The 23,692-nt window shown below is 49.5% G+C and overlaps 1 protein-coding gene across 2 annotated transcripts in view; it reads right to left on the reverse strand.

The window, feature by feature from the left end:
- Window positions 1-23,692, reverse strand: part of ALDH1L1 (aldehyde dehydrogenase 1 family member L1) — a 49,631-nt gene that overhangs the window by 18,726 nt on the left and 7,213 nt on the right. For both annotated transcript variants that reach the window (XM_016197310.2, XM_016197311.2), the window contains 11 exons: window positions 21,964-22,115; window positions 20,123-20,357; window positions 19,074-19,239; window positions 17,154-17,255; window positions 16,255-16,344; window positions 15,251-15,388; window positions 13,198-13,323; window positions 8,522-8,613; window positions 4,146-4,293; window positions 2,521-2,640; window positions 1,222-1,349 (listed from right to left, as the gene is read on the reverse strand). In XM_016197310.2, the coding sequence (XP_016052796.2) occupies window positions 1,222-1,349; window positions 2,521-2,640; window positions 4,146-4,293; window positions 8,522-8,613; window positions 13,198-13,323; window positions 15,251-15,388; window positions 16,255-16,344; window positions 17,154-17,255; window positions 19,074-19,239; window positions 20,123-20,357; window positions 21,964-22,090 (1,472 nt within the window). In that variant the 5' untranslated portion in view covers window positions 22,091-22,115. The remainder of the gene's footprint in view (window positions 1-1,221; window positions 1,350-2,520; window positions 2,641-4,145; window positions 4,294-8,521; window positions 8,614-13,197; window positions 13,324-15,250; window positions 15,389-16,254; window positions 16,345-17,153; window positions 17,256-19,073; window positions 19,240-20,122; window positions 20,358-21,963; window positions 22,116-23,692) is intronic.

Here is a 23,692-nt window from a genome sequence, read left to right on the forward strand (position 1 = left end):
CCTGCCTAGTTCCCCCTGGGGCTATGGTGCCCACCGCCTTCCTCCTCCCTCCTCCCTGCATCAGCCTCCTTCAAGTGTTCAAGTAACTCAGGCCTCTTGCCGGGGACCATGGGCCTGGCCTGTTCTTCTTGTACTCCAGTTTCCCTCCTCAGCCTTCTGCACCTCTTGCAGACCCTCTGGGAAGCTGACCTTAAACCTACCCGCCCCAAAGCAGTCCCATCTCCCTGCAGGGTTCTGATAGCATCCTCGCCTTTTTTCAAAGCTCTCCTGGCTGCCACTGAGAGTCACTTAGATGAGCATTCCAGTACTATCGCCTCTCCCATGTGGCAGACAGCATCCGGTCTCCTGTTCCCCACTGGGCCCATGGGCAGCACACCGTACAGGACTGGGGAGTGCAAGTGTAGACTGCATGAGCACAACAAATCAGCGGCAGGGTCACACCACTGCCTCAGAAACAATGCCTGGGTCACTCACTGGGTAACTCGCTTTTTGAAAAAAATTATAGACCAAATATTGAGCTTCCTAGAACCCAGAGCATGAAAGCCAGGTTTCTGAAACTGGCTCACCAGGCTTCTGGATACTGCTCAGTTCATCTGTCCAGCACCCTCCCCTCTTCTGGAAACATCACCCCACTTCCTTGGGGGTGACCGCTCCACCTCCACTGGGACCACCTGGTTCTGGGGGAGCAGCTCCTCTGTTTCAGGCCTCACATCCACCCTGTGGTCACAAGCTGGAGCAATCCCAAGTCCCTCCCTAAGACTTCTCATTGGAGCTAAGGAAAGAGGGTCATTTATATCCTGACTTAAAAAAAAAGTAAATTGTGAAGACAAGTCCCATCCCTGCCCTTGCTGGCGTCTGTGCCCAGGAGCCCAAATCCCCCCTCCAGCCTAGGCCGGTCCAGGTAAGCGCCCCGTCTGCCTGGGTCTGCCCAGGGCCAGCTGCTAGCTTGGGCAGTTTGTGGCTCCCACCTAAGGCACTCCCTCAATTTTGTACCTCCTCATCTTAGCTCACATTGTTCCCTCTACCCTGAACACCTTTCCCCTAAGGCTACTTGTGAAATCCCTCTTGCCTCTCAAGTCACCTCCTCTGAGTTGCCTTTTCTGAGCCTCAGGCCCCGGTGACCTGTCTGGAGCCCCAGCTCCTCTTGGCAGGACCTAAGCTCCCCTCGTCCTCCCTGAGCTAAAGGCGGTGGTGGCTGTCGGGTAGGTGTGTGGCTCTCACCTGTACAGGAGCCGGCCCCGGTCCCGCGCGCTGATCTTGCCCCACAATCCATTCTCAAAGGCATCTTTTGCAGCAGCCACTGCCTTGTCAACATCGCTGACCTGCGCCAGGGACACCTGGCAGATAACCTGTGGTGGAGCAGAGCCCTGAAGTCACCATGGGCTCAGTGGACACCATGCCTGACTGTGCCCCCGGCCACTTGGGTGCACTCAGAGAAGACGGTCTGCCAACAGAAGGTGCACTGGGAGGACATGAGGGTCAGATGGGGCCTGGGGAAGGTCTGTTTGTGTTTCTACATACCAGGGACCTTCTCTTCAATTTCCCAAGGCAACAGACTTGGGCTGCAGACTAAGGCTGAGCGTTTTCAAACCAAGAGCATAGACCCATTAATTGAGTGGTTCCCAGGCAAAAGGTTTATTTTTTAAGTGGAATAGGTTAGACACTGGAGGTGACTAGATCCATCCCCTCTCTGCATTGCATGCCCTGAGGGTACCCATATGCTCTGCAGCACAGGCCTGGGCTCAGGTTGGGAGAGAGGGGCAGGAGGGGTGAGGCCAGCGCTTCCTTGCTGGTCACTACAGCCCTGCCCACATAGCCTTGGTCCTGAGACTCCCAAAACAGGCTTTGAGGTGGTAACAGCGCTCGGTGCTTCTACCCGAGGGCACTGTACCCTTGGTCTGTGTCCCCACACCTTGTCCATCTTTTTGTGAAGCACTTTCTTTCAATTTCCCTCAAATGAGCCACTTTGAGTGTGCTATCTGCTTTCTGCAGGGACTGGAGCGATGCTGTAGGATGGGACAGGACAGAAAACAATCAGTATACACCTGTAAGAGTGTTGTTCCAAGTATGTACATGTGTGAGGATGCATGTGTGCACAGGTCATGATGTAAGAAAATCATAGTCAAGAATCCTGAAAAACATAGGATTCAAGAAAGAATTTCCCGATACTGAGGTACAAATATTCTAGAAGGTGGGGCCCACGCTGGGATAACTGTTGAAGTGTGGAGGGGAGGGAATGGTCTTCTTATATTCCTTGGGAGATTTGAAATTTATTCCGAGTCTCTGAAGCAGGCCTTTTAGGGTCCTCCTGCCCTCACTCCCTGCCAACCTCTCCCCACCATACCTCTATGCCATTGCTGTAGGGACGACTGGAGATTGGCTTCAACCCTTTTGTGTCCAAGCATTGGTCCCCTGGGCCAGGACCCCCAGATATCAGATAGGGGGGTAGATGGGAAAGCACGCCATGGATGGGGGAGCAGTGGGAGGGTGGAAAGAAGAGGGTGCTGGGCCTGCACTCACACTTCCATCTGTCGGGTTGATGGTCTCATAGGTCTTGGCGCCCTCAGCATCCACAAATGTGCCCCCAATGAAGAGCTGGTGGGGCATTCGGAGGGTCAGCTTGTTCACTGCCTTTTCCACCTGGGAAGGAAGGTTTCACAGGCTTTAGCTGCAGTGTGGGTTCTTCACAAATGGGCATCAGTGACTGGCACAAACCCACATGGAGACACAGGAAACACTCAGATGGATAGACCACCTCTGGCACGTGTGCACACACACTCGCACACCCCTCCCCAAGGCGGCTATTATGTGAGAAGTCTGAGGCTCTGAGTGCTAAGAGGAAATGAATAGCATAGACTCTGCACCCAGACTGCCTGGGTTGAAGTCCCAGCCCTGCTACTTACTTACCTGCTATGTGACCTCAGGTTGCTTGCTGGGCCTTCACACATAGGAAGTAGGTGGACAGGCCCATATAAGCCCCCAGACATGACACCAGCCCCACCACTCACTTCCCTACAGGTCTGCAACTCCACGCTGAATGCGGGAGCCTCTGGGAGGGCATCCCCTTCCCGAAACCTGTTCACCCGTTATTTGTCCACGAACCCAAAGTCGACCTGCGGTCCATCCTGACCACCTGCACTTTCTTCATCAGCTCTTGTTTCAAACGACCAGCCCAAAGAACTACCCCAAAGCTAGTTGCTGTGGGAACTTGTAGCTTACCAAGAAAGCCTGGAGATAACTTTCAAGAATTTCTTTAAGAAACACCCTGGCTGGGTGGCTGTTGGCTAGAGTGTTGTCCCGTGCACCAAAAAGATTGCGGGTTTGGTTCCTGGTCAGGGCACATACCTAGGTTTCAGGTTTGATCCCCGGTCTGGGTGCACATGGGAGGCAACTGATTGATGTTTCTCTCTCTTTCTCTCTCCCCTTCCCTCTCTAAAAAATCAGTAAACATATCCTTGGGTGAGAATTAAAGAATGAATGAATGAATGGAGTTTCTTTAAGGAACAGATTTGCATTACTTCACCACTCTTCCCTAATACAAGTTGAATGTATAGGAACATTTGTTTTCCTCATTGGGAAAACATTCCAAATTCCTTTCTCTCTTGCTTTCTTTTTTCCCCCTGGCATTTCAACAAAAATAATTTAATGCAGAGAATTGGTTACACAGGTGATGGAAGAGCTGAGTAGCCATGAGTCAACCCAGAGATTGGCAACGGCAGGAAGCCACTGCCCTCATTAAATTCCAGGGACAAATGGAGGAGATGGTTGTACCAGAGCCGGGGACTAGGGCCGCCCACGGAAACCAGAGTTGAGGCAGGTAATCTGGGAGGGACTGGAGGCACAGTAGGGATGCAGCTGGAAAACCCAATAAAGGAGAAAGAGGGAGAGAAGTGCTCAATGAAAGCATCTTCTTATTACCCTGGGCTCATGTTCTTGGGCCTCGGAACTTGTCCCACACACTGAGCCTTAGACAGCAATTCTCTCTGTTGAGTTTGCCCTACTGCCCTGGCATCCTCAGGCTATCCAGAGCTGCCACAGAGAGCTTGGGACACTGAAAGGTGGGCTCTTGGGGGTTCTGCCTCCTGCACATCCAGGTTTCCCCCCTGTACCATCCTGGATCCCACGTGGAGGAGCCCAGAACTCACATAGTCAATGACGCACTCGCTCTCTCTGTCATCCCCTCGCAGCTTTCTCACTAACAGTTGGATGAAGTCCTTGAAGGTAGTTGCCATGTAAACGTCTTCATTTTCTAATTCCAGGCCATCACACAGCTCTTTCACTTCTTCCACCAGTCTGCAGGAAAGGAAATTTTAAAAAGTGGGAGATGGAAAGAGGCGTGGCAGACCTGCATTATTCTAGCAGCAGAGGTGGTGGTGCCAAACATTTATCTAGAAGAGACCTTCATCCCAGCACCCAAAGCCTGAGTGCTAGTCTAGAACTGGGGTTAAGATCCCAGTCCATGCGCTCAGGAGATCCTGGTTTCGAGTTCTGGCTCCACCACTCACTAATCTGTGACCTTGGTAAGTGACAAACTCTTCACCTGTACTATGGGAATGATAATAGCTCTGCTACTATTTTGTGATGAATAAATGAGATAATCAACTATTAATTAATATAAGATTAATAATTATAATCTTCAAAAAACACTGTTAAAAATGAAAAAGCAAGCCACAGGTTGAGAGAAAATATTTCCAAATCACATATCTAATAAAGGACTTTTATTCAGGATATATAACAAACTCTCAAAACTCAACACTAAGAGAAAAACAACCTAAGTAAAAATGGTCAAAAGATTGATCAGACATTTCACCAAAGAAGAAATATGGATGACATATGAAAGATGCTCAAGCATCATTAATCACTAGGAAAAATGCAAATTAAAACTGGGAGATATGGCTACATACTCATTAGAATATCTAAAATTATAAAGCCTGATCTTACCAACCAAATTCTCATACACTGCTAGTACAATTGTAAAATGGTACTTTGGAAACCACTTTGTAAAGCAGTTTGGCAGTTTCTTAAAATTTAAACATATACTTCCCATTTCACTTTTAGATATCTATCCAAGAGAAATAAAAGCCTATGTATAGTCAGAAGATGACAGAGTAGGAAGCTCCAGAAATTCATCCCTCCACCTATATAACTATCGAACTGGTAGAACTGTCTGAATCAGATGTTTTGGAAGTCTGGAGTCAAGTGACCATTTGCAGTATTTGGGGACAGCACTATGAGGAGGGTGGTAAATGTCGGTAAAGTTTAGCGAATTTCACGTATTGGCTGTCATCTCTTGTCTCTCATCTTTGTGGCAGGAAGCAGTGCAGGAAGTACTCCATCCAAGAAGAGCAGAATTCACATTCTTCTCAAGTCCACATAAGATATTCTCCAGAATAAATCATTTGTTGGCCACACAATAAGTTTTAATAAATTTTAAAACATCGCAATCTTGTAAAGTGTCTTTTTTATCACAATAGATGAAACCAGAAATCAACAGCAGAAAATTGAAAATAATCACAAACATGTGGAAATTAAGTAGCACATTCTCTTTAAATTTTTTTTCAGTTTTATTGAGAAATAATTGGCATACATCACGCTATAAGTTTAAGGTTGTAGGGCATGATATGACTCCCTCATCCCCCTTCCCTCTGTTAACAACCACACTGTTTTGTGTGTGTCTATGAGTTTTTGTTTTCCTTATTTGTTGCTTTCAGTTTTATATCCCACATGTGAGTAAATTAATATGGTTCTTAGCTTTTTCTGTCTGACTTATTTCGCTTAGCATGTTACCCTCAGTGTCCACACATGTTGTCACAAATGGCAGTATTTCACCTTTCTTAGGGCTGAGTAATATCCCATTGCATATATGTGCCACATCTTCCTTATCCAGTCATCTACTGAAGGACACTTTGGTTGTTTCCATGTCTTGGCCACTGTGAATAGTGCTGCAGTGAACATAGAAGTACATATATCTTTGCAAATAAATGTTTTCAAAATTTTCAGGTTGATACTCAGAATAGGGGTTGCTGGGTCATATGGTAGCTCTATCCTTGTTTTCTGAGGAGCCTCCATACTGTTCTCCATAGTGGCTGTGCCAGTCTACATTCCCACCAGCAGCCAATGAGGGTTCCTTTTTCTCCGCAACCTCTCCAACACTTGTTATTGCTTGTCTTGTTGATCACAGCCATCCTAACAGGTGCGCGGTGCTATGTCATTGTAGTTTTGGTTTGCATTTCCCTAGCAGCTAGTGAAGTTGAGCACTTTTTCATATATCTTTTGACCATTTGTATGTCTCCTTGGGAGAAGTGTCTGTTCAGGTCCTCTGCCTTTTTTAAAAAATATATTTTTATTTATTTATTATTTATTTTAGAGAGAGGAAGGGAGATGGAGAGAGAAAGAGAAACATCGATGTGAGAGCGGAATATTGATGGGCTGCCTCCTGCACACCCCCTACAGGAGATCGAGCCATAAACCCAGGCATGTGCCCTGACCTGGAACGGAACCAGCCACCTTTTAGTGCACGGGGCGATGCTCAATCAATTGAGCCACCCAGCCAGGGTTTCTGCCCATTTTTTAATTGAATTATTTGTTTGGTGTTGGGTTGTATGAGTTCTTTATATATTTTGGATATTAATTAACCCTTCATTGGTGCTGTTGTTTGCACAGGTCTCTTCCCATCCAGTTGGTGGCCTCTTTGTTTTGCTGTCAGTTTCTTTTGCTGTTCAGAAGCTTTTTAGTTTGATTTAGTCCCATTCATTTATTTTTGTCTTTACTTTCCTTGCCTTTGGGGGTCAAAGTCATAAAATCTTCTCCAAGACCAAGGTCCATAGTATAGTACCTATGTTTTCTTCTATGTAATTTATTGTTTCAGATCTTATATTTAGGTGTTTGATGCACTTTGAGTTAATTTTTGTGTGTGGGGATAAACTGCAGCCTAGTTTCATTCTTTTGCATGTGGCTTTCTAATTTTCCCCAGCACTGTTTATTGAACAGGCTTTCTTTTCTCCATTGCATGTTTCTGGCTCCTCTGTCAAAAATTATTTGCCCATATATGTGTGGGTTCATTTCTGGGCTCTCAATTCTGTTCCATTGGTCTGTCTGTTTTCTGCCAATACCAGGATGTTTTGACTATGATGGCTTTGTAATATAATTTGAAATTAGGAAGTGTGATACCTCTGGCTTCATTCTTTTTTCTCAGAATTCCTTCGGCTATTCAGGGTCTTCTGTGGTTCCATACAAATCTGATGGGTTTTTTTGTTCTGTTTCTTTAGGAAATGTCATTGGTATTTTGATAAGGATTGCATTAAATCTGTATATTGCTTTGGGTACTATGGACTTTTTAACTATGTTGATTCACCCAGAGCATGAACACAGAATACCTTTCCATTTCATTGTGGGGGCTTTTTCAATCTCTTTTAATCATGCTTTGTAGTTTTCTGTATTGTTGGGGATTTTTTTGACTACTGCTTCATGTCATTGTTAGTAATCAGTCTGTTCAGATTTTACTTCTTTCTGGTTCATTCTTGGAAGGCTACATGTTTCTAGAAATGTACCCATTTCTTCTAGAGTATCCAAATTGTTGGCATATAATTGTTTATAGTACCCTTTAATGACCTTTTGCATTTCTGTGGTGTTGGTTGTAATCTCTCTTCTTTAATTTTTTATTTATTTGGGCTCTCTCTGTTTTTTCTTGATGAGTCTGGCTAAAAGTGCAAAAAGTCTCAACAAACTGTTAGCAAACTGAATTCAACAATACATTAAAATAATTATACACTGTGATAAAGTGGGCTTTATCCCAGGGATGCAAGTATCCCATATCCACAAACCAACATGATATACCACATCAGCAAACCAAAGATAAAAATCATATGATCACCTCAGGAGATGCAGAAAAAGCGTTTGACAAAATTCAATATCCATTTATGATAACAACTCTCAACAACATGGGTATGGAGGGAACTTACTTCAACATGATAAAGGTTACGTATGACAAACCCAAAGCTAACATCATGCTAAAGGTGGAAAGTTACAAGTAACCCAGGCAGGCTCCCTTAACCAGGAATTGAACCCATGAGACTGCTCAGACCAGCTGAGTCAGGGTCAATGATGCGATGAGACTTTCCAGGCTGGGTGAGGAAAGGCGCTACCATGCCTGCCTTGTTTGCTGGCACCCTCGCTCTCAGCACTGCGAGCTGCTACACAGAAAAGTCTAAGTCCCCAAGCTGCCACAGGCAGATGCGTGGTCACTGGTGCCAGCAAAGCAGCTGCCAGCCTTCAGGCATGGCGGTGAGAAGCCAACTAGCAGTAGTACATCCCTCCTTGGCTGTCCCGGCTCCTGCCAGTCCGCTGCCCTGTAGCCATTGAAGGTGGCCTGCCAGCCTGTACTCATGGGCCCTTTCTGGATCACTGGCCTACACAACCATGAGCATAACAAGTGGTGCTGGTTTCCCGCCATTAAGTTTTGGGCTGAGGAGTGACATAGCCTCAGACACCTGGGATAGGACCGCACTATTCCTGGTCTTACCTTACAACATCCACTGATGCGGCCCCTGACTTGAAGAAATCTGTGGAGTCTTCCACCTTCAGGACGTTGGGGAGAATCCGTTTCCAGGCACTCTGAAAAACAGGCATGGCAAGAACATAGCTCCCAGGGCGGGTGGGGGCAGGTGTCAGCTGGGTGACAGCAGCCCTGGCATGTGCACCAATGGCCTGGTATCAGGCTTGGCTCTCAGTCCACTCCAACATGCAGCTGCTTTGAGGTGCCTGAAGGTCCTGGACTGACCACCTCCTAGGGAAGGAGGAGCTGTCCCAGCCCTGGCCACACGGTTGCTGTTCTTATGCCCACCTCACCTTGACCCTCAGTTTCTCTGGGGTCCTCATGGCAGCCTAGGGATGGCAGACGGCTGGATGTGCTGGAGCTGAGGGCATGGCTGGGGACCAGAAAGGCAGGGCCCAGTTCCTCCTGAGCCACCCCCCACGTCTTACTCTGGCCTCACCGTGGCGCTATTGTCTAGATTTGGATATCCCCAGCATGACACTGGTGTGGGGTGCTGTGGGGTGGAAGGGAGAGGAAAACAGTGGTAGTCCTGGGGGTGAAAACGAGGCACACTGATGGGGCTCAGGAGGCCTGGGTCTTGTCCTCGCTGAGAGACTAGGTGGTTCTGTGCCCTCTGTCTCTGGACCTGTGGAGGGCAGCAGTGCCCGCCAGCCGGACTTGTGGGGCATGGAAAGGGCAGTGACAGCTGAGGGGGCAGCACCCATCCAGTCTCCCAAGAAGGTTGTCTGGCAGGTCAGGATGGAATGGCTGTTTTCTGGGAAGGTCACCAGCCAGACCTGTCAGGACAGGAGCAGAGAGAGGCCTCGCACTCTGTCTGAGCTCCAGGCCACAGCTGGTCATTGATGTGGCCAACAGGCCCCATGAAGACCAGGCCCCCCATGACCCCTACACCAACCTCTCCCTGGCTCCCTTCTTTCCTTCTTGGAAAGGTGTCCTGGGTTTACCCTTCCCACACTCAGTGTGACCATCAGCAGCGATGCCGAGCCACTCCCTGTTCCCACAGGACTGCTGTCTGCCCTCCACACCTTCACCTGGACCCTCACCCACTGGCAACACCTTTCCCTGAACCCCCAGCTCACATTTAAATCCTGGGCATCCCTCAGAGCCAACTCCTGCATCACCTCTTCCCTGAAATTTTCCCTGACTGACCTGCTGGCAGCGGCTACCCTCCTCCTCAGACTCATGTGGTCGGGGGCCACCGGTCACCTGCTGGTGCGTGAGCATGCCACTGCGCGGTGCCTGTGAGATGCACCAGTGGAACCTCTGAAAGGCAGTGCACCTTAAAGCCACACAGCCACCTTTAGATCCTGGCTCAATCCCCGGCAAGCCAGAGATGCAGGCAGCCTGTTGGTGCCTCGGTTTCCTCATCTGTGAAAGAGCGTGGCTGATAACGTGGTGGGAGGATTCCTTGTGTTCCAGGGCAGTGAAAAGCTAGGAAAATTCCAGGGCAAGAGGAGTCGGGAAACTGAGACAAGAAAGTTAAAACAAGGCCAAACAGTGGGGGCAATTTGCAGACAGCTTGTAAATGGCAAGCTCTCATCTTTCCCAAGGAGCTTGAAAGCAAATGGTTAATGACTCTCCAACTAAGAAAGCAGGATAGGCGGGAACAGAGGGAGAAATGGGAGTAGTTTTTCTCACTGCTAAACAAAGCAGCCGTTTGGGGGAAGGGGACAGGGCAAAAATGGTAGTTTTATTTATTTTTTTAGTCCCTACATAGAGAAGCCAGCAGTCTCAAGGCTTGGCAAGGTAAAACTGCCAGGTGCGTCTCATGCGTTCTGGGAAGCCCACAGAGTAAAAAGGGACATTGAGAATCTGTACCAAGATATTCAACAGAGGAATTTTGAAACACGTAGATAGGAAGGTATATAACACCTCGAACCCCCACCCAACTTGCTCCTCAGATTAGCTGAGTGATGCCAATCTGCACTGCATAAGCCAGATGATAGATTTGTTTGCCTTGCTCCTTTAATAAATTTGTTTGCTTTAATTCTTTAAATAAATTGGCTTTATCACAATGCAATCAGAGTCTGTAGGGTCAAGCAAGGATATTATAGCCCAGTTCCCTCTCCCAGTCAGTGGACCGGTGTCTGCCTGGCAAGCAGCCATAGGAGCAGAGCAGGGCAGACCCAAGTGTTTCCCACATCCTTGACAGCTAAAAAACCTCACCAGGCTCTGTTTGTCCTTGCTCTGAATATAGGCCTTTCTCAGCACGGCTCCCTCCCACTCCCTCTCCTGTCTGCTAGATAAGCCTCTAGCCTACCTTGGCCCAGTGTGGAACTCACCAGAAACTCACCATCAGGTCTCCCCCAGATGTAAGTAATAAAGGCTGTGTCTCTCCCCTCTGGTCCCCTGTGTGTTTTTTCTGACTAGCAAAGAACAGCGTGGCACTCCCTGGGTTGGAGCTCCTACAATACAGGGTCTCTCATTTAAATTCATTTATAGGAGAAGACAAGAACAGAGGAGGGGCTAACCCTCTCCTTCTGACTCAGAGGACTATCCAATAACACCTTTTCTGGGGTCCCTCGCTGCTTATAAGGCTTACATGAAGCAGGCAGAGCTCCTGGAGTACAGAATAGCTCAACAAACATGGTGTTTGTGCCATCTGCAATGCCCTGCACAGCTTCAGCTCAGGAGGGTGTAAGCTGGGCTGGTTGCCCATGGCCTGCCTCAGCCCACGATGGGCACCTGGTGAGCTCTGCTGAATGAAGAACACAGGCTGACCCCTGCTATGGCCACCAGGCCAAACCCTCTCCACCAATACTGGGGGGGCTGCAACCCCCCCACACTGGCCTCTTCTCCCTGGCCATCTCCCTTCTACCCCATTCGCCTCCAGACTACACATCCTGAAAGAGCCCAGCCCAGCTCTGACCAACAGGCACACAGATAGCAATGCCAATGACCAAGAGGCCATATGGGTAGCAGTGGAGGCGAGGACTCTAACCCGAGCACCTGGGCTCCAGCCTGAGCACTGCCCTCATTAGCCATGACTCCGCCTCAACCTGGATACCTCAGCTGGGAAATGAAGGTAACAAAAGCATCAACTTCATGGAATTGTTATAATTAAATACACTACTATTCCTGACGTGTTTAGAACTCTACATGTGTACACGCTCTAGAAGTATCTGATTTTTTGATGACTGTCAGGCTCATTGCCAACATTTTTTGAGATCCTAAAAAGTGCTACTAAAGTGACCTTTTTCACATGCATTCTCTCCTCTAACACTCACAACACCCACAGGAGGCGGGGTTTATTCTTTCATATCACAGATGGACTTGGTCGTAGAAACTTTTGACCCAGACCTAGCTCTACAAACACATAATCTCATGCCACCGCAAGTGCCACTCAATTGTAAGCTCCAGAAGGCCAGTTTATCCAGCTGGCCCTGTAACCCCAGGGCAGGCACAGGGTCGGAGCCAGAGCAATTGCTCCAAGAATATTTTTTGAATGAATAGGCTTTTATTTTCTTTTTTAACAGTCATTCAAATGTTCAGCTTTCAACTAAGGAAGTTCTTGGTGTCCTCCTGTCTCTCCCTGGCTAAGTTCTGCTGTCTGCACTTGTCATCAACACCCACACTCACCAACGTGGCCGGCTGGCAGGCCCTCCTCCACTCATCAGAGCCCTCCTCCCCGGGCTCGCTGTATTGCTTCCTGTGGTACCTAACACAGGGAGGGCCCACCTTTCTGAGGTCTCCCATTTTCTGTTCCTTCTGTCTTAAAGGTCTTCCCCCCAGATATTTTCTCTCCATCAGTCTCCATTCAAGTCTTCCCTTCCTCCCACTGATTGTTCCTTCTAAATTTGTCCCTGAGCCTCCAGAGGCCTTGTTCCCATCCCGTTATTTCACTCGTAGCACTTCTCCCATCTAAAACGATTCTGTTCACTTACTTGAGTGTTCATTGGCTCTGTTCCCACGAGAAAGGACGCTTCATAACAGTAGGGATAGTGCTTATTGTCACATTCTTAGTGTATGGCTTAGCACCTGGCATTTGGTAGGAGTTCAATTCATATTTCTTAAATAAGTAATTGAATACATAATCTAATGAGTGAGTGGCTGAAAATTCATTCAATGTCCTCCATTCAATAAGACTAAGTATAATCAATATCATGCCTTCCTGGGGGAGGGCAAAGGTGGGGGGTCATGTAGGCGATGAACAGTTCTGGGAAGTCACCACCTACTGGACTCAGGGGGAAGAGACTGATTCTCAGAGAAAGCACTGCCCAGCATCATGAGGAGGGAGCTGGAATGGAGTCAGAATCTGCCTATGACACCTGTGCTGGTCACATCGTAGCGTGCTCCCTCCAGGGGAGCCTTTCTGGAAGGTTCCAGTGCACATGTTCTATCACAAGACCTCAGGCTTGGCTCTTTCAGCTCTTCCAGGGGCTTCTGTTTCATTTGTCCACGTTGACAATGAATCCCTAAAAGAGTCAGAGGCAGCTGGCCAAATCTCAGGGTCCCAGTGGTAGAGGAAAGGGCAAGAGGACATAGAAAACCCCAAGACAGGATAGAGCCAGCACCGCGCCTTAGGCCAGCACATACATACACAGAGAGTGTGCACAACCTGACTCCAGGGAGTGTGACTCACAAAACACATGCGCAGTGCATGACCTGCCCAACCAGACAGCAGCCCTGAAGTGGTCTCCTACCCGCACAGCCTCCATGGTGACCAGCTCTGCCTCTGTCAGCTCGAGGGCATCACTGTCTTCTCCCCTGAAGAAGTTCGAGGCAGGGATCATCTTGCCATCCTCCAGCTGGATGTTCTTCACCAGCAGCTGCACAAGAAAGGATTTTACAGAGCGTGTGGTTGCGCTTACGGCAGGGAAGAGAGCAAGGCCACAGGGAGCGCTGTGTTTCATGGCCAGCCCCACCGCAAGAAAGGCACAGAGAGTGAATGACGAATGGTGAGGAGAGGGGTTCAGAGCGGGGAGGCTGCTGTTTAGGGACACCGAGGGAACTGTAGAGCTCATGTGCACTTTTCCTACCACCCAACCCACCATGCTCTCATTTTCTTGTTAGTGCAATGACTTTATTGTTTCTATAAAACTGATGCCCATGCATTAGACAAAATAATTTCAGCATTCCTTTGAAAACCAATTGAGAAAACAATTAATCATTAATAGCCCAGCTCCCAAAACCCCATGAGAACATCTGGTGAAGGTCATATATGCCCCTCCGGGGGACAGAGGTAGAAAGAGGAGCAGATGTACTCATGGGTAGAGAAGGACATCTCTGCGTGACAAGAGGTCTATAAGAATGGCATATTCTATGCATGCCCTAACAGAACTGGTGCCAAGTACGTCGTTGTCTGACCCTGAGCCCGCTGCCTTTTGAAGATGTTCTGGAGCTTTCTGTGAGCTAAAGCCCAGCCATACTCAGCTGAAAATTCCCAAGAGATGATTCAACCAAGGGTCTCCACCAAGGCTGCCTCCTTTGCTTTGCCGTCCCTGTGGTTATCACACCAGATGGACTCGGTGCCCTTCCCCCACAACAGGGCCATTCAGGGCTGGAGCCTCCATCCTTTAGCTGCTGCAATGGTGGCCTGTTAGTGGCCTGCTTCTGCACCCTTGTCCTCCTCTCTGCTGGCAGATAAGCATGGCTGTGCACAGAGAGGCCCAGGGGCTATGCCTCTTTGTCCCCCACCCTACCTCGGGGGGGAGTGAAAACCACAGCCTGAGTAATGTGAGGATGCAGTGACATGATCAGCTGATGTAAGTCACACTGCAGAGTCCGTCCTGATCGAGGCTGGACTGCCCCAGACTCCGATGTCTTAGCTGCTCCCCGAATGGTACATAAATCACATGCCCAAGATTTCCCATCTCAGGAGCTGCTTCTAGGAACCATGATCCAAGACAGATCTGGTCTTCCAACTGCATTTATCAATCAAGATAGATTGGCCTGTACACACACCAGTGCAGCCAATGGTCAACAGCCACAGGGTTTGTTGAAATTCCCTAAAGTGCTCACAGTCCCCTGCATGTCCTCTTTCTTCCCTGCCCCTGATACCTTAAGGTCCCCCCCTGTTCAACCACTGCATGGAATGAGCACTAATAGAGTATCATAGCCAATTGGTAGCCTCAGAGCCAGAATTTTAGGGCTTGAATCCCAGCTCTGCCACAAACGAGGTTGGGCTTCAGTTTCCTCCTCTGTAAAATGGGTATAATATTAATACATATCTCATAGGCTTGTTGGGAGAATTAAATTTAATACATATAAATTGTTTTAAAACTGCCCAGCACACAGAAAGTGCTCCATAAATATTAGCAGTTTCTGAGTTGTAGAGTCTGCTAATACAAATCAGAGCATGCTATATGCCTGGTATGACTCCAGGGTTCTTCAAAGAGAAGGAAACTGAGGCACAGTGGTTTAATGGCCATACCAGTGGCGCTGAGACACTCAGTAAGACTAGTTCGAGGCCTCAAGTGAAGGGCTCCCTGCAGAGAGCTTCTCCCTGATCTGACACCCTCACAGGACACCTCACTCTGGTTAGCACACCTGGTCAGAAGGAGCAAGAGGCCAGCCTCCCTGGAACAAGGAAGCGGGCAGGCCCAGTGGGCAGGGGCACGCATGGCTCCTAGAACTTGGCGTCTCATTTCCTCCAGAGCTGCCTGGGTTCTAACTATAGGACCAGAACCCCTGGACAGAAGTCTGTGTGGTCTTGAGACAACTGTAGAGACATGTGACCCACAACAGCATTGTTACCATTTTGTCATCATTCCCGAAGAGGATCAGTCCTTTTTTGGTGACCACCCCTGGCCGATGGGCTCCCGGGATGGGCAAGGCTTCTCCCTCAGGCACCAGGCCTGCAGTGTTCAGCGTGGAGTTGAAGAATGTCAGCTTCTATTTGGAGACAGGACAGGAAAACCAGAAGGCAGTGAGTGAGAAGAGGTCCCCACACTTGGCAGCCTAGGCAGGCTGAGCAGAGCTAAGGAGATGAAGTGGGAGCGGGGACAGTGCAATATGGGCCCAGGACTCTGCCTCCAGGGGCACAAGCAAGGTCTGGAGCCTTTAAGTCCTGTGTGCCCCTAAGACCCTTTGTACTGGCCCCCAGCCTCAGATCTCAGGTAGACAGACACTGGGAGAAAATTTGCTCAAGGCCCCCCAAAGTGAGGACACCTGCCCTGGGGATGCTACCAAGCACTGTTCACTTTGAAAAGGGTCCTGTGGTGGTGAGGACAGCAGAGGGACTCCAGGACACAGTCTGGGCAGTTGGTCAGTGATCAGGGGTTTGGACAGTCTAGGACTTTGTGGAGAACAGGATTGCCCTCCATGGGGTGCAGACAAAGTTCCTGCTCACGGTCTTGCCAGACCCTGCCCCCTCGAGAGAGCCTGTAGCACCATCTGACTTGCCTCCTTCCCAGCCCCTGGCCTAAGCATGCTGGCCCTCCCCCTGGGGCTAAGTCGAAGTCAGGGGTGGGCCTGGGTGAGAGTCTGAGAGCCCAGGGGCGAGAGTCAAAATATTTTACAACCAATATAGCTCAACCTCAGACTTGCTGCAGGGCCTGAAGGCCTTGAGCTGTGCTGTCCTTTTACCTTTTAGCCACCAGGCCTCTGGGTAGGTCTCATGGTCCTCAGGGAGGGGCTGAAGTGGCTGGGGGCACTTGAGTGGGATTGGAGTTCAGGGCAGTGGCTATTTGCCAGCCAGTTTTGCAGTCAGTGGGGCACACCAGTGCATCTAGCTCAGTCCCAGCCACACATGAACACACCTGCCCACAAGCCTCTGTCCAGGCGCCCGGCACCTTGTCGTTCCCACGGATCCAATTATGAATGGCCTCCGCTGGCTGCTCCCAGTTGATCTGTGGGGCAGGACATGTCTGCTCAGCTGGTGTCTCTCCACTCGCTGACCATCTGGATAACACCTATGCCCTCCTCCCTTCCAGCCCTGTTGACCACTGACAGTAGGTGAAGCCCGGGGAACAAAGCTGGGAAGTGTGGCTTCTTCTTAGACACTAGTCCAAGTTCCTGAGCTGGGTGGGTGTCTCCCTGGTACTCATGCCCTGGGTGCTCTCTGATCCTCAGATTTTCACAGGTTGAGTAAACACAAACTAAGGGTTTGGGAAAGATAATGTTCCATTGTTAAGATGGCCAAGGCTTATACAGAGTCCCCAGCACAAAGTGCAGGCCCATCCCATAGTGCCCTGCCGCCAACAGCTTCTCTTGGCCCACAAGACTCACACAAATCCTCATATAGCACCCACAAGCCCTGCGCAGAGATACAGCCCATGGACACCCAAGGCTCCGCTACTATACTATGACAGCTTTGAGGAACTGAATTAGCTCTCATTCCTCATCTTAGAGACTTCCAGCACTACAGGTGATTTTACACACACACACACGCTTCTCTCTGGGGACCTTGCCTGCCCATTCTTCCTAAAGAGAAACGGAAAAAAACCCGAAAGGCCCCTGTTCCCTGCCTGTCTGAGTGCCCATGCCTTTCCCCTTCCACAGCTTTGTCCACGCTTCCCCAGCCTGGGCAGCCCTCTCTTCTGGCCTTAAACAGTTACAACCTGGCTGCCCAGCCAGAACCTCAGCTTCCCTAAGATACTCTCCCCACCCCAGACCCAGCACAGACAGGTTTCAGGGTGGACAGAGTCCTGGCACTCACCTTGGCTGTTTCCTTCTTCTGAATGCCTTCGTAGGTGGCTCCTTCCTCGGGCTGAGGGAGTCTGGGGGCTTTGCCCTCGGCAATCAGTCTCACAGCCTGCACCTGGGGAGGCCCGGTCGGTCGGCAATCCCAGTATTAGGACCTTTCCCTTACTCCCATCCCCTGGGTTCACATTGAGTTTGGACCCTGCCCCACACTAATCATACATCCCTAGCACGCAACAGGCACCCAAGAAATATCTCCTGTATGAAGAGATAGAGCTAGTCTAACTCCAATTCCAATCTGTACAATGGGCACAAAACCCCACCCTCTCTACTACATAAAGTTTCAGAAGATTATATAGAATACCCCTCTCTACTACACAAGGTTTTAGAAGACCATATAGAACATACACACAAATTTCCATGTTTTTATCTAAAACCTTCCCTGCCTGGTAAGGAGAATGGGTCATGAGCTCATGACGGTTTTGGGGGTCTGAGATTAAGCAGGGAGCAGTTTCTCTGTTAAAGGAAAGAGGTAGATTGTGGGAGAAGGAATGGGGGGGAAGGGCAGCCAAGGAGCCTGAGCTCACTGTGAGGAAGAGGCTGTGCGGAGAGCCCCCAGGCACAGCGAGCCTGAGACGTGATGGGAGTGTCAGCAATGTCTAAAGCAGGACTGCCAGTGGAATGTTCTGTGGTGACGAGCAGGCCCCATGTCTGTACTGATACAGTGGCCATCAGCCACGCGTAGTTCCTGGGGATTTGACGTGTAGCTAGTGAGACTGAGGAATTCAACTTTCGAGTTCGTTTTAACTAATTTAACAGCTGCATGTGACTGGTGGCTGCCCTACTGGACAGCGCAGTCTTAAAGGAATGTTTAATTGTTTCTGTGAGATGAGCAAGGTAACCCCTTTCTCTGTCTCTCATATCAAATCTCCAGCAAGTCTCCTTTGCATGGGAGAGAATGCAGAGAATGTAGTTTTGCACACCTGGAAAATAAAAGGTGGCGGCAAACCAGGCTGGCTAAGGGCCAGGGGACAGCTGACCCTGGGCAGCAGTGAGCACTTCACAGCACTGCTGTGCTTACCGCTGCTTCCAAACAGCAAATGCTCTCCCCCTGGGGGACCGCGGGCAGGCCCCGCCCGCGGGACCACCAGCCCCCCCGCACCCCGCACACACCAACCCCTCTGGAGTCCGGTCGCGTGGGGTGTGCCTGCTGGGCCAAGCCTAAGTGCCTCCGATCTCCCTCATTCTTGTGTCTTCCTCTGATAACATGCGGAAAACCGGACCAGCCTTCCTTCCCCACCCAGGGAAACAAAGTCACAGCAGGAAGCACGTGACTGAGGCTAGCCAATCAGAGTACTCCCTCATCCTGGTCTGTGATTGGTTCCGGATGATCACATGACCCCTAAATTGGCCAATCACCGCCTACTCTGATTTTTCATTCATGAATTCCAGGAGAAAGAAGATTTCCCTTCCCCTGGAGCCCAGAGGTGTAAACCCTGAGCTACCAGTGACTATCTTTCTTCCCATTTGAGGGCAAGCAACTTGAGAATGAAGCTAACCAAACAGAGAAAAGCAGATTCAGGGTGAAGAAAAAGAGAGAAATAGAATCCTAGTAACATGGCTTAAGCCTCTGGACTCAGCCATGCTTGACACCATCCTTGCCTTTAGTCTTCTCTATTAAATAAGCCCAGAATGTCTCCCTTTTGGCTAAAGCTTTTTGAGTTGGTTTCTGTCCTTTGTAAGCAAGAGTCCTGCCTAATACAATATATTACATGTCCCAATCATGCTTCTTTGAAACTCTGAAATGAGAGCTCTCTCCCTCCAGAATCCTGGAATTGGGGGAACAAATTCCCTGCCAGCTCCAGGGGAGGCTGGGCCTAGAAAGGGTGTCTGTGACAAAGGGGCACATGTGGCAAGGCCAGCTCCCAGTTCTTACCATCCCTTTGATGCCTTCAGGGAAGAGGAAGCGGTTATAGAGTGTGCTCACGGTGTCATCCGGAAGGACCTCACACTCCTTCTGGAGCAGAAGGTCCCCAGTGTCCAGGCCATCATCTGCCCAGAAGATGGTGAACCCCCCTTTTTTATCTCCATGAATGAGGGTCCTAAGGAACAGAAGAATGAAACCCTGAGTCTAACAGGAAGGACCACAGAAAAGGATGCCCCGGGGGTAGCCTGTATGGCCCCTGCCATCCTCCAACACACCCCCTTGTTCCCCTTGACCCCTGGGAGGATCGATGCCTGCTCTGGCAAGAGCGGAAAGGAGAAAGAAAATGCTATTTATTGACACCAGCCAGGTGCCAGGCATTGTGATAAAAGTCTGATATGCCTCATGTAACTTAATCTTCCCAACTGGTGAAACAGGCACTGCATGCCCCCTTTAAAGAAACTGAGATCCAGAGAAGTGCAGAGATGTGGCTTAGATCTTGGTATCTGGATTCCAACCAGATCAGGCTGACTGCAAATCCACTCTCTTTTCCCAGTTCAGATGTCTCCCCTCCCTGACTACTCATCAAAATTGCCCCACCTACCAGACACAGCTCCCATTTATTGTCTTCTTAGTACTTCTCATAACACATCTTTATCTCTTTCTCGGTGGGGTGCTTCTGAGAGGGTGCCAGTGGGTGGAGGTTAGAGCAGACCTCTGGGCACATCACCCGGGCTGGTGATCCTGGTAGCCTCCTGGGTGAGGCCTCCAGCAAGCCCCTTGACACACTGTTTCTGAGGCCCCAGAGCAAGATGGCAACATCGAATGCCCACTTTGAAGTGCCCTGGGGGAATGCAGGGTACTTGGCAGTACTTAGCGATGCCTATCTCTGTTTCTCGAGTGCCCTTGCTGACTGATAACATTTCACCAATCCGGCGTGTGATGCGGGCTGGCAGCACAGGATCAGCACCTGCATGCTACCTGCTCCGCAGCCCCAGAGCAAAGCTCCGGGCTAGGGGAGAATGACAATTCAGGCAGGGGGGCTGTTTTTGCCATCTTACCAGTTGATGGCCGAGGCCCCTCGATGCCGGGGGAGCAGACTCGGGTGGTAGATGATGGAGCCATGGCGGGGGGCATTGATGACTTCCATGGGGATGAACTGGCTGCAGAAGGGCAGGACGTTGAGCTCAGCACCCAAAGCCTGGTATTTGGCCACCACGTGAGGCAGAGCCTGTCCTTTCTCCCTCCAGCGGGGGAACTTAAACACTGGCACTCCATCTTTCTCTGCCTCCAGGCCTGTGGAACAGAGAATGACAAACTGGCCCCTTTTTGCACCCACCCACACATGGCCACCTCTCCTTCCCACCAAGGAACTCCTGCATCTCCTCTCCAGGCCTGTCCCTTCCAGCCTTCCCCACTGCCCAGCCAGGCTGCACCCAGCAGCGCACAGGGGACAGCACTAGACAAGGGTGAGGTTTCAGGGGCTGCTCTGTCTGGTCAGACTCCTGCCTGACCCCCAACAGCTGACCTCTTGTCCTCATGCCACTCCCCACGGCCTCACACCATGAATATCACCAAATTACTATTTCTCCACCCTTCTCCTCTCTCTGGGGTGGAGTCTGGGACCCTGCAAACCACAAAAGCACTGTCAATACGAGTGCTGAAAGGCCCCTGACAGACTGGAGGTGGAGAGGAGGGGTCGTTCCTTCCTGAGAGCTCTTGTCCTGTGAGCATTACCCCAGCCTCACTTCTTCACCCCAGAGAAGCAGCTGAGTCTGTCTGTAGTTTTCCCAATATCTGCAGATCCAGCCTCAGTGCACACAATTCCCTCCTGCTGGTGTCTGCAGTCCGAGGTCCAAGTCCCAGCCCTCACGCCCCTCTCCCCACCCTGTTAACAGCCCCCACGGCCAGCACACCTGCCTCACAGGTCTGCATTATGGCTTCCCCAATTCCAAGTTTTAGAAGTCACAACTTCTCCCCTCGATTTCCCCAGCCTTAAAGGTGGCAGCTGCCTCCTGCTGTCACTATACCTGTCACTTCAAGTCCTCTTTTGCCTGCCCCTCTTTAGCACCTATTGGGCACCTGCTTGTACTTGATTCTCTGTTAGCGCTCCTGACATCTGGCCCTTGACTGTACCCTGGTATCCAGGGGTGTTGAAGGAGGGTGGGATCAGTGTGAGCAGACTGGACTGTGCTTGCAAAAGCTGTTCCCACTGTGACCAAGGGAATACTTCTGCAGGACATCTGAGGTGAGGTCAAGTAGCAGCCCCAGCCAGGCTCAGTCTGGGTCCAGGCTCAGGAGCTGGTGTCAGAGGTCATTTAGTGGCTGGGGCTGGGCTCAGGCTATGTCACGGGCCACAGTGAGATGAGATCTAAGAACAAGGCCTGCACTGCTGCCTGGAGAGACTTGACTCTTCCTTATGAACCAAAGCCTTGTGCCTGGTCAGCCCCACTGGCCCCTTTCCTAAGTCTGGCCCCAGGTTCTGTGTATTTCAGGCCTGAGAAGGAGGCGTGAGTGTTCCTGGAAAGTCTGTGAATCTGAGCTGAGGATCCCTGCATCTTGCTGTGCTGTTGAGGTCCCCAGTTCAACCAGTGATTCTCAAATTGTGCTCTTCCTAGAGCCAAGGGCATCAGCATCACCTGAGAACTTGTTAAAAATGCAAATCCCCAGACCCCTTTCCATCCCTCTGAACCGAAACTCCCAAGGTGGGGCTCTCCACTATGTTCCAGAAAAGCCAGGCAGCCAATTGACACCTGAGCAAGATTCAGGGTGGACCGTATCAGGCTGCCCCCAATCAGGGACACCCACAGCCCACCACAAGTTCCTGCAGGCTTCTGCTCCCATGCGATGCTACCTGCCTTCTTGGACGCTCCATTTCCCTGCTCCTAGGTCACCCACTCACCCAGGGGGTCCGCCTTCCCATTCTTGTCCGGGACAGTGAACACGCCTACGACCTCATGGCCTTCCTTTCTCAGGTGACTATAAACTTCCTGGCCAAACAGGCTCTGGCCAATCACGGCGATCTTCATGGCAGCAAGGGCGGGTCAGAAGGACCTGGGGAAGGAAGAAAGTTGCAGCATTAGAAAGGGCTTGCTGGCCCCAAGGAAGCCGACCCTGGTCCAAGTGCGGCAGCTGCACAGCGCCTCACCTGCCCACCTCTTCCCCAGCCTCCCAGCCCCCTTCTGGGGCCTCCTCGTGGCAGGCCACTTCAGGGAGACTGCACCGTGAAAGGGCCAAGAAAAGGTTCCACAAGGGAAGGGAGCAGATTTTAGATGTTACAGTGGGTGAGCTGCACAGAGATTGTAGAATTAGGGATTCCTACTCAAAATCCTCTAAATTGGCATGGAACACTGGGTGTCAAGTTCCCTGAAGTATATTTGAGCATATTTCTGTAACTAACCAGTCTGTGATCTTGGTCAAGTCACATCAAGCCTCATTTTCCTCATTTGTTAGTGAAAAAGATGCCATGTGCCTCAAATGACTTTAAGCCTATAAATCAGGCTTATTCCCTTGAGCCAGGAAGCAGCAAGGGGCCTGGGCCTGAGGAGGGGTGCCACTGGACTGGCCAGGAAGAAGGAAGATATGTGGAATGACAAGTAGCTAGATCATGCAAATGTCTCTCTCTGCTCATTCATTCACCACGCTCATATCTGAAAAACCTATTTGCCTGATACATTTCTTTAAATTGTTTATTTACAAAAACATACATACTTTGGGGAAATTTCTATTGAAGTTACAAGCCTCATACATACAGAAAAGTGCACAAAACATTGGTATGTAGCTCAATGAATCTTCACAAATGGAAAACACCCTTATAATTAACACCCAGAAAAAGAATTACTTCAGAAGTCCCCCTTTTGTTTCTTCCAGTTGGCCATCTGTATGTCCTCTTTGGAGACGTGTCTATTCAGGTCCTTTGATCATTTTTTTTTTTTTTAATATCTTTTTTTTAAATTGATTTCAGAGACAGGAAAGGAGTGGGAGAGAGAAAAAGCATCAATGTGAGAAACATCTATCAATTGCCTCCAGAATGCACCCCAACCTGGGATCTAACCCACAACCTACGTATGTGCCTTGACAGGGAATTGAATCTGAAACCTTTTGGTGTACAGGACAATGCTCCAACCAACTGAGCCACCCAACCAGGGCTAGTACCTCACTGTTTTGATTGCTGTAGCTTTTTAGTAAGTTTCAAAATAAAAAAGTGAGTCTCCAAATTTGCTTTTCTTTTTCAAGATTGGTTTGACTATTTGAGATCCTTTGCAATAAGTTTTAGGATTGCCTTTTTCATTTTTGAAAAAAAAAAGCTCTTAGTATTTTGATAAGGATTGTGCTAAATCTGTATATCACTTGGGGTAGGATTGACAACAATATTAAGTCTTCTTATCCATGAACACTGTATGTCTTTCATTTCTTTAGATCTTCTCTAATTTCTTTCAACAATATTTTATACTTTTTATTGTACAAGTCTTTGACTTCCTTAGATAAATCCTAGGTATTTTCTACTTTTAGATGCTGTTGGAAAAGGAATTGCCTTGAAAATTTTCTGTTTTGATTGTTCGCTGTATAAGAAACACAACTGATTTTTGCATATTGAGCTCATACCCAGCAACTCTGCTGAATTTATTTAT

The sequence above is a fragment of the Miniopterus natalensis genome, chromosome 7 (genome assembly GCF_054644295.1).
Source record: "Miniopterus natalensis isolate mMinNat1 chromosome 7, mMinNat1.hap1, whole genome shotgun sequence".
NCBI lineage: Eukaryota > Metazoa > Chordata > Mammalia > Chiroptera > Miniopteridae > Miniopterus > Miniopterus natalensis.